Source organism: Electrophorus electricus, chromosome 15, assembly GCF_041902795.1.
Source record: "Electrophorus electricus isolate QZ-2024a chromosome 15, ASM4190279v1, whole genome shotgun sequence".
In the NCBI taxonomy this organism is placed as follows: Eukaryota; Metazoa; Chordata; class Actinopteri; order Gymnotiformes; family Gymnotidae; genus Electrophorus; species Electrophorus electricus.
The window spans coordinates 12898651-12912249 of record NC_137511.1 but is presented as its reverse complement, the minus strand read 5'-3'; the positions used below and the strand labels follow the sequence as shown (position 1 = coordinate 12912249).

At 45.0% G+C, this 13599-nt stretch overlaps 1 protein-coding gene across 2 annotated transcripts in view; it reads left to right on the top strand.

Annotated features, from left to right (window-relative positions):
• The first annotated feature begins 413 nt into the window (after positions 1–413).
• The window catches only part of odad2 (outer dynein arm docking complex subunit 2), a 43839-nt gene continuing 30653 nt past the window's right edge, over positions 414–13599 (top strand). Inside the window, exons 1-10 of one of the 2 annotated variants that reach the window (XM_081698023.1) lie at positions 414–622; positions 747–986; positions 1540–1697; positions 2146–2344; positions 2531–2637; positions 3721–3857; positions 4766–4882; positions 9514–9734; positions 10366–10509; positions 11924–12074. In XM_081698023.1, the coding sequence (XP_081554149.1) occupies positions 763–986; positions 1540–1697; positions 2146–2344; positions 2531–2637; positions 3721–3857; positions 4766–4882; positions 9514–9734; positions 10366–10509; positions 11924–12074 (1458 nt within the window). In that variant the 5' untranslated portion in view covers positions 414–622; positions 747–762. The remainder of the gene's footprint in view (positions 623–746; positions 987–1539; positions 1698–2145; positions 2345–2530; positions 2638–3720; positions 3858–4765; positions 4883–9513; positions 9735–10365; positions 10510–11923; positions 12075–13599) is intronic. The other variant, XM_027021532.3, reaches the window with a different exon arrangement.

Below are 13599 nucleotides of genomic sequence, written 5' to 3'. Positions count from 1 at the left end.
TTCAGTGAGTGAAACTAAAGTCCGGTAATCTAAGTCCGGCATGAATAATGCTGAAGGAAATAACAATTTTTGAGACTTTTCTGTTGACCAGATGTTTGTGTGTATAAATCTGCAAAGCCATGCAACAACAGACAAAGGAAGTTTATAAAAAAGTTTTCAAATGTGTGATTTCATGGACATGCAACTCCACACAGAACGCACAGTTGGAATTATGAAGAAGCCTTTAATCATTTACTTTGTCTACGTGAGGACACTAAGAACTACTGAAAGAGTAAAAGCAATATTAGAAATATCCTAGATAAATGAAATTTTAAAAAAGTGTATTCCAACGATTTCTAGGATAAACCGTTTACACCCTTTCTGCTGTGTTATTGACTGTATCCTAGCAACCGTAATATCCGCGTGGTTGTCCCTATGGTTACTCAGTAGCGGACAACAAAACTGCAGAAATCAACTGCAAGGTTAATCTACCTTTTAGTAAAATAGCAGTAAAATAGTCCGCGTGCTTGGGAGAGTTTATTACATTTAGCTTGCTTTAGCTACTGTACTCGGTAACTTTTATTTAAAGGTTTATCTTAATTAAATCAAATATTGTTAAATAGCCAAGTGCACTGCACAGCAGGTAAGTTAAGGATAGCTAGTTAGCTAGCCAGCTAGGTTTAGCTGTTCACATCCTTATTGTGCCAGCTAACGAATTGACTCCGTTTAATATACTAGATGGTTAATCAAACACCCGTTTATTTTAGGACATTTTCTGCTACCATGGGGCTGGCGCTCACACGCGCAGCTCAGTGGACCACCGCGAGCTCTGGCATGGGCAAGCTCGAGATCACGCCTCTTAACGAGTCTTTACTGAAGGAAATTCTCCATTTCGTGGAGCAGATCAGCGCCAGACACCCCCAGGAGGCCAAACATGTGTTCAGGGAGCCGCTGCAGTGGGAAACGTCTTTGCAGGCTTCTGATTTCACAACAGAGTATGACATAAGGTAGCTAGCAGGCGGACTTGGTGCTTTTAACGTAACGGCGGAAGTGCTCACCGTGTTCCTAATGCGCTTTAAGATCTAGAGAGTTTATATCTATGCCGAATTTAAAAGACGCTGCTTCAGAATATTCTGGTTGCTTTTTTTCTACTCGTTTTGTTTTTCTGCTGGTCTACATGTGATGAGTGGTTATCCGTCGGCTGCTGCCGCTTGATAACCCACACAAGTGCAGTCTGATATCATCCCTTTAAATGTACTAAGGTCTCGGTGGCTTTCGTTAGATTTAGTCAAATGAACAGTTATTTTAAGAAATTATCATAATTAAAAGTGGACTTTGTTTAGATACTGCATAGTCAATACATCAGTCGGTTACACTGGTTTGGATAATAGTACAGTTATTTGACAGTATCAGCAAATTTCACCAGTTTCATATTGCTCTTGCATCTCAGAGAAGGAATCTTTTTAGCTCTTACACGTTTTAGCTCATCAGACAGAGTTAAACTGCTTCTCTCTTAAGAGCGTGCCATCCATAGCTGCTTGTTATGCTCTTGTCTTTCAGCGGCTCCTGCGTACAGTCCCGGGAGGCTGATGGAGACGGCCATCCTCTCCTCCAGCTCACTCCTCCCGACGTGTCTGTACGCAGCTTCAGCCAGCTGACCAGACTGCTGCAGCTGGTCCCTGACAGGAAGCTCAGGGAGGTGCGAGCCTGTTTGGAAGGTATGCATGCCGACAGCAAGGCTTAATGCTCAAAAGCTCCAGGCTTTTAACTCTCATCTTTAGGATTCCCATTTGTAAGTGTTGCTGTTGGGTAATGAAGTGGACTCTCAGATTAGTTTGCTTAGGCACAAAAGTATAGGAGGTCATTTGCAGATTAGATTTCAAGTTATTAAATGCACATGTATGTTCATAACTTGAATTTAAACTAATGAGAGACTTTAATAGTTTTTATATATATATATATATATATATATATATATATATATATATATATATATATATATATATATATAGGGCTTCTGAGGTTACTGGCAGGCATTTGCTGTGGTGGGGGACCATTTCAGATGCTTTCATGAAACATAAATAGTAGAAATTACTTTCTTATATGTTTCCCTGTAGATGAATGTGAAAGCAAATATTTCTGAAGGGGTAGATGTGTTTGTTTCAGCTAACAGGGACCCAGTGGTACAGATCCTGGGGCCAAGCTTTGCCTCGGTGGAGGGAGAGGACTCGTCCACCCTGCGGCTGCTGGACAAGCTGAAGGAGGACAGCCAGAGTGGGGAAGCTGAGCTCACCATCAAACTGCTCATCATCCTGCAGCAGCTGGACACACTGCTCCTCAGCAACTCCGTCAAACAGCTGGCGCAGTATGTCCTGCCTGGAGCAAAGCACAGCAGCCTCCCAGACACACTACCATCACAGCCACAGTACATCACCCGACATTGACTCTGCTGGAGCCAGTCAGCAGCAATACAAAACAATGTTCTATTTAAACAGCGGATGATCTGTGTGTGTGTGTGTGTATGTGTGTGTGTGTGCGCACACTTGTTCAGGGAGGTCAGGCTGAGTCCAGCTGCTGTAAAACGTGATGTAGAGCTGCTGAAGAGCTTGTGTGCTGCAGGGGAGAAGAAGGTACTGAGGTCTGTGTGCTACACATCAGGTTTGCATTAGCCTCTCTCCTCCTCTGCCTCTCACCCTCTCATTTTCCTGCTCTCCATCTCTTCCTTTCTGTCACTCACTTTATTTCAAACTCACTTTTGCCTGCCGCTTGTAATGCATTCTAATATGGGCATGTTTTACTCACTCTCACTCACACACTTTCTCTCTCCATCTCACTCTCTCACTTGCTGTCCATGTTTCTCATTCATTTTCCATCACTCTACAAACCACCACCATTAGTGGGCAATGTTGAATATCCTTTAAATATAAAATGCCTGTGTTTAAACTCCTTCAGTGTGGAATCCATTACATATGTCAGATTCCTGTTTACGAACAGATTAATCAAATTCACCTCTCCGTCATTAGAAAGGACAGATTTCCTGTGCCATAACAGTTATCTGATCCTGGAGAGGAGAAGCGTGCCTGGCAAATTCCAAATGATGAATGCACCCACATTTGAAAAATGTGTCCCCCTACACCAGGGACAAATTGGAACCTTCTATGCAAATAATGTGGGAAGGAGGAGACCCAGAGAGGATGCGCTGAGCGGTTTGGAACATGTGGAAGTATTGGCGGGGCTGTTTGGAGAGCATGATTTATTTGGGGTGAAATCACGCACTCACCCGGGCTGTCTGCAGCAGTTCCACGCTGAAGAGCAATCAGTCATCCTCACTGGCAGTCCTCAGGCGGGGATCCACAGCCCTGCGCACGGGGGTCTGCACTCTTTCAGCCTTCCAGAATGAACAGTTTATTACGCAGATATCTCTTACCTGCTGAGAAGCAGAGGGCCAATGATTGCACTCTAATTTAGCAGTCGAACATATCAAACATAGGTAGTCATTTTGCAGTTCTGCAGATGATGTGTGATGTGCATTTTCCCTAGTAATTATATTTGCAAGGACACAACTTTTTCTACTTGGAACTTGGGAAATTAGATGCATAATATAACTTCTTTGTAAGAACTTTAGATTTTTGTTTGCTCACCAAAGTCTCAGTGTTTAAGGTTCTGGCAGAGTGATGTGTTATGGACTCGTTTTAAAATCAACTTCCATTGTGATCTTGTGCTCGACGGACGACTCCACAGATTATGAGTTCAGCAATGGCTGCCGCTCACCTCCGTGGAGGCAGGTGCATGGAGAGATCGCTTACCTCATCATTGAACCCTGTGACTCAGAGCCACTCTTCATCACCTGCAGCACCGCTGGAGTTTTCCTCAATGCGGTGAGAAATACTGTAATCACCCAGTAAACAACTTAGACTCAGAGTTTTGACTCAGTTAAAGTAATTACTATCAGAACTGGTTTCCTGCATATCAATAAGCAGAAAACGTACTTTATTTATGTATGAGTTATTACTGAGCATGTTTTGTGTCAAACAATTTTATCACGATAGTCTTTTGTGACAGTCTGTAACTCAAACAAGCTAACAGTCCATGTAGGCATAATCTGAGTGGATTGATGATGGTGGTGAGGTGATGGATCCCATCAGGATACTAAATGGTACAGCAGGGTTTTCCTACAAATGAAGTATGTCAGCCCATCAAGGAAACAAATGTCGTAAGATCATTTTTATGTGCCAACGGGCTGCTAATGAGCGTGAAAGAAATACACAGACACATTTCCAAATCATGAGGTAAGCGAAGTTGAGGAGTTTAGATATTGCCTTGCAGTAGTGTGGTTCTGGGCCAGCATTGCCTCTTTAACTATGCTAAGTGTTTCAAACTGCTGCTCAGACCAAAATGTGTGTGTAATTAGTCAAATGGAACACTTTACACACTGCAACAAATACTTCACTTCAATACACTGGAATAAATTGACACTTTTTCTCCCAAATGTTTTTTTTTTTTATTGTTTCAAGTGGGTAAAAGTTATTTTAATTGCAGAGAACCATTAGAGATTGTAATGTTCTAAGTGTATTTGTGTTAGTGAGTGTGGAGCCGAGCCTTCTGAGGGCTTTTGACATCTTCATCGTTGAGACTGCTCCCTGGCTCTTTCCGAGCTTCTTCCTTGCCAGCAGAGAGAGTCAACGCTGCCTCCCCCAGCCCCAGAGATCAGCCCCAGAGATCAGCCCCAGAGATCAGCCCCAGAGATCAGCCCTGTAACACTTCTGCTTGTGTGCACATTTCACAGGGAGTCCGGCATGAGGCAGAGGGGAATGCTTTTGACAGAAGGAGCAATGTCTACAAAGACCTGGTTGACCTTCTCAAGAGCAAGTCCCCCCACTTCGCTGAAGGCATCAATAAGAAGGTATTGTGATTGGAATGAAAAAGGCCTGCGTCATACATCCCTACCCAGCAATGTTACAAGTGTTCTAACTTCTGTAAAACTTCATCTATCTTTATTGTGATTTCTTCCATAATATTGTGAACACCTTAATTTGTTCCTTATCACATTAAATGGTATCTGGATAAGTAATATTTATTACTATTTATACCTATTCATGTGTGAAATCATTATGGAGTTTTATAAGATGTGAACATGCTTCATTTAAGGTTTCACATAAATGATATCAATTTGAGTTTCAGTTTTAAAGCATTTTTCACCCAATGAACCCAGTTTGTTTTCAATGATTTAACCAAGTATCAAGCTAATATATGTTTCCAGAGGGACATTTTCAAATCTCTTGCAGGAAAGATGATCAATTCTATCTAAGCAAGGCAAGTGCCTTCCTTTATCAAAGCTGAGCAAGACAGGTAGTGGTTTTTGGGAGGTGTATGTGTATGTGTGTGTTAGGAGGGTGTTCATCCTTCATGTCCCTCGAGAACACATGACATCATCCCGTGAGTAAGTCAGCTTCATCTGACAGACACACACAACCAATCAGGGCCAAGGCTGCACTGTCTCGCATGCCCGCGTTAAGATGGATGAGAGAACACCGAGAGAGAGCGGGAAAGAAAAACATGCACACACAAACAGTGCAGCCGTCGCCCGAGTAAAGCCGGGCCATGTCTGTTCCCTCGCTCGCTCACTCACTCCTGTGCCTGCGGTGTGAAGTATGCACCCTCAGATTAATCACAGCTGACCAGAGCAGCAGACCGAGTGATGGGAAGTCAGTGTCTGCTCTGCACATCGCTGTGAGATAGTGTCTGCCTGTCACGATGAGAGAGAGACAGAGAGAGACGTACACAGAGAGAGTTTTCTCCTTTGCTGCTGTGCTGTTTTTCGCATCATTGCAGTGTGAAAGAATGTGAAAATAGGCCCTTATTCAAGCCGAAAACGTCAAAGAACTTTTAAAATATCAAGGACTCATTCGGTGGTGCAGTATCTGCATTTAGTGACTTGATAAATTAACAAATCTGTGCTTAATAATGACTTTATTCCACAGCTTGAACACCCTTAGTTATCATTTTGAGAATTTAAAGGGCTTCTTACCAGTAATTCTATTTGTTGAAAACATGTGTCATTTTACTCATTTGTTGAAAGACATTTACGGGGCCAAGTCTGCTGTTTGCATTTAAAAAAAAAAAATCTAAATATATTTATTTACTTTTTTTTTTTTTTCATTTCAAAAAGTCCTAAAGTTATTTCCAGTATTGTTGAACTGCCTACCTTAGTCTGTCAGTTACGTAAGTAGTGGAGGGAAACAAATACCTTCTTATTGATGCAAACAAAGGCTTCGTTCCAACATGTACTATTCATTCCTTTAAACAAAGTCTTTAGATCCATCCTGATGGTTTATGCTGACTGTTGGCTCTTTTATAACCAACATAATTCTGGCCTTGAGCTATCATAACGGAAACTCTATCACACAGACAGATTTCCCTTTATGTTTTCTTGGGTAAATTACGGTGATGTTATCTTATTGCGAGATATCGTTAACAGATGGGAAATGTGGGACAGGCAGTAGAGTCTGTCTCGTGCCGCGGTGACTGCAGTCCATGGCTGCTTGGTTGGCTGCTCCGCTGGCCGCTCTGTAAGAACTACCGTGCTACACTCCCGTAAGTTTCCTTGAGGACAGGAACTCCATCATCCTCTGCTGCTGCAGCGTCTGAGGCCAGTGACAGAGGCACAGATTAAGTTTATCCCAGGATGACAAAAGCTCTTTCAGTAGAGCTTTCCAAGTAAAACTGTGTCGGAGCCCAGCAGAATGCTTCATTTTGCGAATCTGAAGGCATGGCCCCTAGCTCATGGCCTTTGGAGCATTTGCCTACTCACCCTGCTACCTGGCTGGGGGCTCTGGGGCATGAGCCAGTCAGTTGGGCTCGAGCACAAGTGATCTGCATCCAAAGCTTTTATACCTTCAGCAAACAGCAAATGAGCGGTTCGACCCAAGGGCTCCCGAATTACTGTGGAGGCTTTTGCACTTGTCAAGTTGATGTGTTGTAGCTGTCACACCACTGGAAACTTCAGAAAGTTGTTCATTTGTCACTTTGGTTGACTGCATCCAGCTGAAAGATATTGTTCCACTGCTGTTTCACCTAGTGCACTTTTAGAATCTCTTAAAGGTTGTATAAGGTCTGCTTCTACTGGGAAATATCATTATCACGACAGAATAAATAGACTATGCCTGCCTGATATAAGATGCACTTTTGCTGTGTGCAGAGCAGCCCAAGTCCAGAATAAGGCACATAATCTGGTTGTGGTGCTGGAGGTTGGCTCAGTGAGTGAAGCTGTAGATAGAGCAATAAGGCTGGGCATGTGGTAGCGGCCTTGGCTGGATTATGAGTGGCAGGGGATAGAAAGACTTTATTATTCTCTGAGGATAGGATGCCAGACATTTGTGCGTGCGTGTGTACTTCCATGTGGGTATACATGTGTGGGTGGGTGTGCAAAAAGCTTTCCAAGCTTTCATGTTTTATGATGCCAGTGGTGGGAGCCACAGGCACAGTCTGCTGAGAATGATTGACAGACAGGCTATAAAGAAAAGAGGCTCAGAAAGAGTCCTCAGTGCAGATCAGGCATCTGTTTCTTCCTCCTTGCTTTGTTTTCTGTCGGTTCCCTTCTCTGTAGGGCGCACTTTCCCAACCCCTCATTTTCCTAATCACAGTTGCAGACCAATAAACGAGGAAATGCTGTATGCGTCCTCATTTCGACTTCAGCCGAGGCATCTCAGACCAATGTTCACTCTCCTGAAGTGTCCTCTCGTCAGACGTTCATCGATTGACTCATCGATTGACTCATCGATTGACTCATCGAGCTACTAGCAGTGTGGTGGGGAGCTCTGTGGTGGGAACAGAATAAGCAGCTCCACCCCAGAGGCTTATATCCTCTGGACCACAGCCTGGGTTGCAGTAATAAGTCAACTCTGACACCCTGCCCCTCTCAAGCTCGCCGCCAGGCCCCGATTACAGCGCCCGGAGACGTTGAATGCGCTCCTGCTCCAAGTCAGCGCCAAAAACAACACACTCTATCTCCTAACACATCAGCTCCTCGCAAAGCCCCTGCCTTTTCACACTTATTAAATCAGACGCACGCAGTCGAGCGGGCCCAGCCGGATCAGAGCAGCGGCAGGCTCCCATCAGGGAAACGCAATCAAGCTGTCCGACATGAGCCTTATTCGCAGGCGTTGTTGTGTAAAGTTTCTGATTAGCATGCCGCTCCCATTAACATGCATGGTCAGAGGCTGACACACAGTGAGAGGGGCTATCTTTTAATCACTCTCCCTCTGGTTTCTCTCTCTCTCTCTCTCTCTCTTTTTCTCTTTTTTGTCTCTCTCTTTCTGTGTTGCTCCATTATTAGTCCAATTCAAAGCATGAGGTATTGTTGTGCTCTGTCTGGAGAAGGTGCCAGTGCAAAAGCAATGCAAAAGTCAATTTATCACTTGAGAAAGGCAAGTTTTTTGGGCATGCGGAATGCTGCACTCGGGTTTGGAAAATCATTTCTGCGCCGTATTGGAAGGCTGCTGTTACTGGGCCAAGCTGTAACAGGTACATCAAATAAAGGTGGGTGGAGTGGACTGTGTAGCTGTGGAGTTCCCCTTGGCTGATCCAGCCACTGGCCATTTTGGGCTTTTTATAACATACCAGCTTGTGGAATGAAGAGGGTGTGCTTGGCACCACGAGAGCGGGTGTACTTGTTAATGCTTGTTCCCCTTGCTGTTCATTCCTTCTCTTTAAAGCTCTCTCTCACTCTGTCCCACGCTATACTGGAAAAATGGAGCCACATGAAGGATGCTGGTGGGACTGGTTGTCTGCTGCGTAGCAGGTGGGGGTAATTAAAAAGCAGCCCCGCCAGCACACAGTTAGTGTGGACGCCGTTGGCATGGTCGCAGAAGTACTAAAAGGAGTGTGACCTTCACAGTGTCAGAAATGATCAGCGAATGCCCATGGCTACAAAAACTACTGATGGCGTGCCAAGCTTCCATGCTACAGCTAGAGGAATGTACAGAATCAATAAACCATTCATATTGTTCAGCCAATTAATGGAGTAGGCCTGTCTGCAGTGGCCTTGGAAATGTGGTTCTGTTTTTTTTGGGATTTTTTTTTTTTCCCAGGTTTTTCCTCTTCATTTATTCTCCATATTCCAGTAGAATGTTTTTTCCTCCCGTGCCTAAGGCAGTGGCCTCTGGATGATGGTGGTTTTACAGAGGAGCTCAGTGATACGAATCCATGAGTGTGATTAGTTTTAACACACCTCCTTCAGCAAATTAGCAGGCCGAGGCAGCTGAGTTGCAATGCCTCTCCCCAGTAAAGCAATAAAGTGGCAATGTGTCATATGTGGCCTGGAAAATTATGCCGCTGAGCATGATTACAGTTGCCCTTAGAAGGAACCAGGGACTGTATTAACAGAGGAGGCATTCAGAGGAGCAGCTCTCTTTAACACCCCAATTTTACAAGGCCAGTTTATGGCATGTTTTGCAGCTCGCGTATCTGTACAAATTAAAACGGGTCCTTTCCTAGATCTCTCTTCTTTTTTTCTTTTCATAAACTGCTCTTCAGGACTTTGTCATTCAAGAAGAACCTCCGACCACTCTGAAAATCCCACATGTGGAAGCTGTTGGCGTAGAGGCACCAGGCCAAACCCTGGGATCTTACGAGCATCAGGAGAAGAATGCACTCAAGAAGGCGAGACAGCAGCTTGCCCCGAACAAGACAGGCGGTGAGAAGAAATTTGAACCATCTTTGAAATGGAAGTGCCTCGGCCTGCCGTCCCCTCATGAGTAAGTGAGAATTCCAGCCCTATGTTAGCAGCTTGTGAAGAGTCCCCCGAAAGATCCGCCTCAGAACCACACTAGGGCCTTCAGGGCCAAAACTGGTGGTGATATTCCAGGGGTGTGTGTGTATGTCAGTGTGGTTTGTTCACATGAGTACACACATGAGTACATGCGTGCACGTGCACACACACACACACACACACACACACACATATATCAATGGTTCATCTTTTGCAGCCGTTAATGGTTATATTCTCAGCATGGCACCAGTGAGCTGAGCAAGGGGATAAATTTGCCCCGATCCTTCCCGCATGCTCCAGCCTCCACAGACAAATTTCACCGAGACACATATGGATCTTCCAGCCACTTCCCTGCTAGCTGCTTCGTCTGCTTTAGCCTAGTTCTCTCAAGGGCACATGGGATCATGTGTGAGAACAGCTCTTTAATCAGCTTTGGTTTATTTTCTTTCATTAATCAACAAATTTAAAAAACAAAGTGGAAAACTACAGAAAACATTCTGTTGAAGGTCTTGGATAATAAGGATAATTCTTTTAGGAAATGTCTTTTTTTAGGCCGTAATTATACACGGCACAAGTATGACGGTAATTACTGTTGAGCGGTTTTGTTTTCTATGCAGAGAGGCTGAGGAAAGGAAGATGAGAAGAAGTGGTGGAAGTGAGAGAGCCACAAAAAGCCGGAGCAGGTTTCCCAAGTCGGAGAGCAAGGCGAAGCCCAGTGCTCCTGGGTCCCCTCTACCAGGCCGCCCATCTTCTTTGAAAATGTAAGTGACTGCAGCCTCATTCACAGCTGACTGAGTCACTGCTGACTGAGTCACAGCAGTCTGATTCACAGCTGACTCATTCACAGAAAACTGATTCAAAATACGTTATGGCCCAAGCAAAGGTTTACACCAGAAGCTCCCGTTGTCACGCCCAGGCTATGGTCACGGTCTCCCGTCATCGATTGGAAGCATCTTCTCCTAATAAGATATGGATGAGATGGGGGCAGGTGAGGAGGTAAATCCAGAGGGGTGGGTGGGCCGGTGGGCTGGTGGAGCCGACGGGAAACTGCTCCGCTCCTGCCTCTAGGACGGGAAGGGACCCCAACTGGCAGCTGAGATTCAGAACTATGCTGCTCCTTCTTGTTTAACCACATGCTATACATACACAATACTCCCACATGCTGTACACACTCCCACCTACTTTCAAGTGTGTGTGTGTGTGTGAGAGAGAGAGACTGTGAGAGTGTGTGGGCATGCATGTAAATTGCACACACAGAAAGCTTTGCATCATACCTGAGATCAGGATACATTATAAACACAAAAGAGACCCAGAGCCAGTAGAGTGTAATTGACACCTGGGTAAATATTTACCATGACATAGACTGCACATAAGCAGACTCACCTACGGTCAAGCGTTTCGTCTTCTACCATGGAAAACATATCTGTGTCCCTGCGGCTCTGTCCAAGTCTGTCCCTGTGGCCTTTTCCAAGACTGTCCCTGCAACTCTGTGGCCTTATCCAGGACTGTCCCCACGGCCCTATCTATCCAAGACTGCTTTCCTGAGCTCCGGCCTGCACTGTGCTGCTGATCTTCTCGTGCCAATGGCCCCAACTCTTTATGGCCAGCTGTGTTTTTGGTGTGCGCAGGGGTTTGCTTAAGGAGAGCTCTCTGCAGGTCTCTGATGGCCACTTCAGTCTTCTTTCTCTCGCTGTCTCTCTCTGCCTCTCTCTCTCTCTCTTTCTCTCTCTCTCTGCTTGTCTCTCTCCCTGTCCCCTGCTGCTTAGGTTAAGCCCCTGGTTTAAGCTGACACTTCAGATACACTCGAGTTTTGATAGCCCTTTTGTTGAACAGATTTAGCATGAATGCCTTTCGCAGCACACTGAGGCCCTGTGCGTCAGGACTCAGGGTCAGTGACGTGGCTTTGAGATGACTCCTGAGACGAGTCTCTCAGCAGAGTGGCTCACCTTTGCACTCAGAGCTGCTTCTCATGCTAAGGGTTTGTTTGTGCTGTTTTAGTCTCAACACTGTTATGCTTCTTGTATCAGTAACAGCATTTAATTAATATGGTTTTGAAATTCTATGGATAAATGAAAAGAGAAAGGGAACCAGCTGTGTGTGTGTGTGTGTGTGTGTGTGTGTGTGCGTGCGTGCGTGCGCGTGTGTGTGTGTGTGTGTGTGTGCGTGTGTGTGTAGTAAGACCTCAGGTGGAGGAACAGGAGCTGAAGACTTCAGTGCGAGCTCGTCTGAGAGTGAGGATGATGTACAGACTGAGAGGCGAGGGGACAGCCACACTGACCTGCCCTCTGAGTACTGGCAGATTCAGAAACTAGTCAAGTACCTGAAGGTACACACACACGCGCACGCACACACACACACACCTACTCTCAAACATAGAAACTAGTCATTGATCTGCCTTCTAAAACCTGGAAAATTTACTGCCTGCTCAAATACTTGAATGTACACAGATCTCTACCAGTGCATCGACATACAAACAGCTCTACAGTAGTTCAACTCTACAGTAGTTCACATGAACTCCTCAGAGATCTTACAGAATAGGTGTAATGATAACTTAAAATGTACCAAGACATAAACATTTTCCTGTACCGGTTTTTCTATGGTCATGAAATGCATTCATCCAGCGGTCCATTCAGTCAAGTGGCATCGTAAGTTGCATCATGTAAGTATTTCAGTGTAAGAGCAGAAGAGCAGAAGTTCATTGGTGGGATTCACTGGCATGAGCACATCTACCTTCAGTCCCTGCCGAAACTGAACTGCAGAAACATTTGTTTTCTGCTGGGGGAAACAGCAGACCTGTCCCTGGTCGGACATTTAGTGTGGCCTTGTCATGTTCACTGGTGGGGAGTAGGAGAACACAGAGCAAGTGCTCTGAACCATGAAGCACGACCTGGACATTCTCCAGTTACACACAGGAAACAGTAAAAATGCCTCTACTGTAATCTGTCTCATTGGGCTGGGTCTGCTCACTGCCTGCCTGCAGCCATGCCCTCGCCATTAACCTGCTTAACTACTTCACTATACTTATTAATTTTTTCACTGTAGTTGTTTTTGTTTCCTTTGAATAGCCCAAAAGATTGTTTTTTAAAAAGTAACATTTTCACCAAAACATTAGTCAGTCAAGTTATTTGACTGTAGCTGCAATGTGCTGTCTTAAATGGCTTTTGTGGATACCCAAAAACAAAATTATATCCATTATGCATATTAAGTTATTTTCATTCATGTATGTTTTTTTTCAAACTTGTGTGAGTGTGCATGTGTTTGTGCTTGTGGGCATTTGAGAGTTGAGACGTGCACATGGAGAGAATTAGCATGTCCAAGCATCAGTGAGTGTGTTCTTAGGCCCAGGGCCTGCCCTGCTGGAGGATTGGCTCACCAGCTTGGTACCTGCTCCACACATACCCGCCGTCCAACCACATGATGTCACAGCCTGTGCCCCATAACACACACTTCAAACAGCTCCTCTAAAGAGGAAGGGTGTTTTGGCAGTGGTTTGTGCCAGTAAGGCCAATCAGCTTAGATGGATGAGTGTCAGGCTTACGTCATAAGTGCACAAATAATCTGCTTTCCCACCTCTGATTTGACAGACGCTTGTTGCTCGCTAGCTGCCGAGCGCTGGCGGGCCGGTCTTGGAGAAGGGTCTGCAGATCAGAGTCAGCAGGGCTGTGGTTTCAGGGATTCTGAGCACCTGCCATGTAGATTTGAAGTAGATGTTTAATAGGATCGTCTCCATGAGCACTAAATCATCGTAGAAAAACAGCCAAACTGGGTTCAGGCACCGGTAGATATTTTTAGCTGAGCAGAACCCCAGATAATGAATGTGAATTGTCCACAGGGAAGCTTTCATCTTCTCT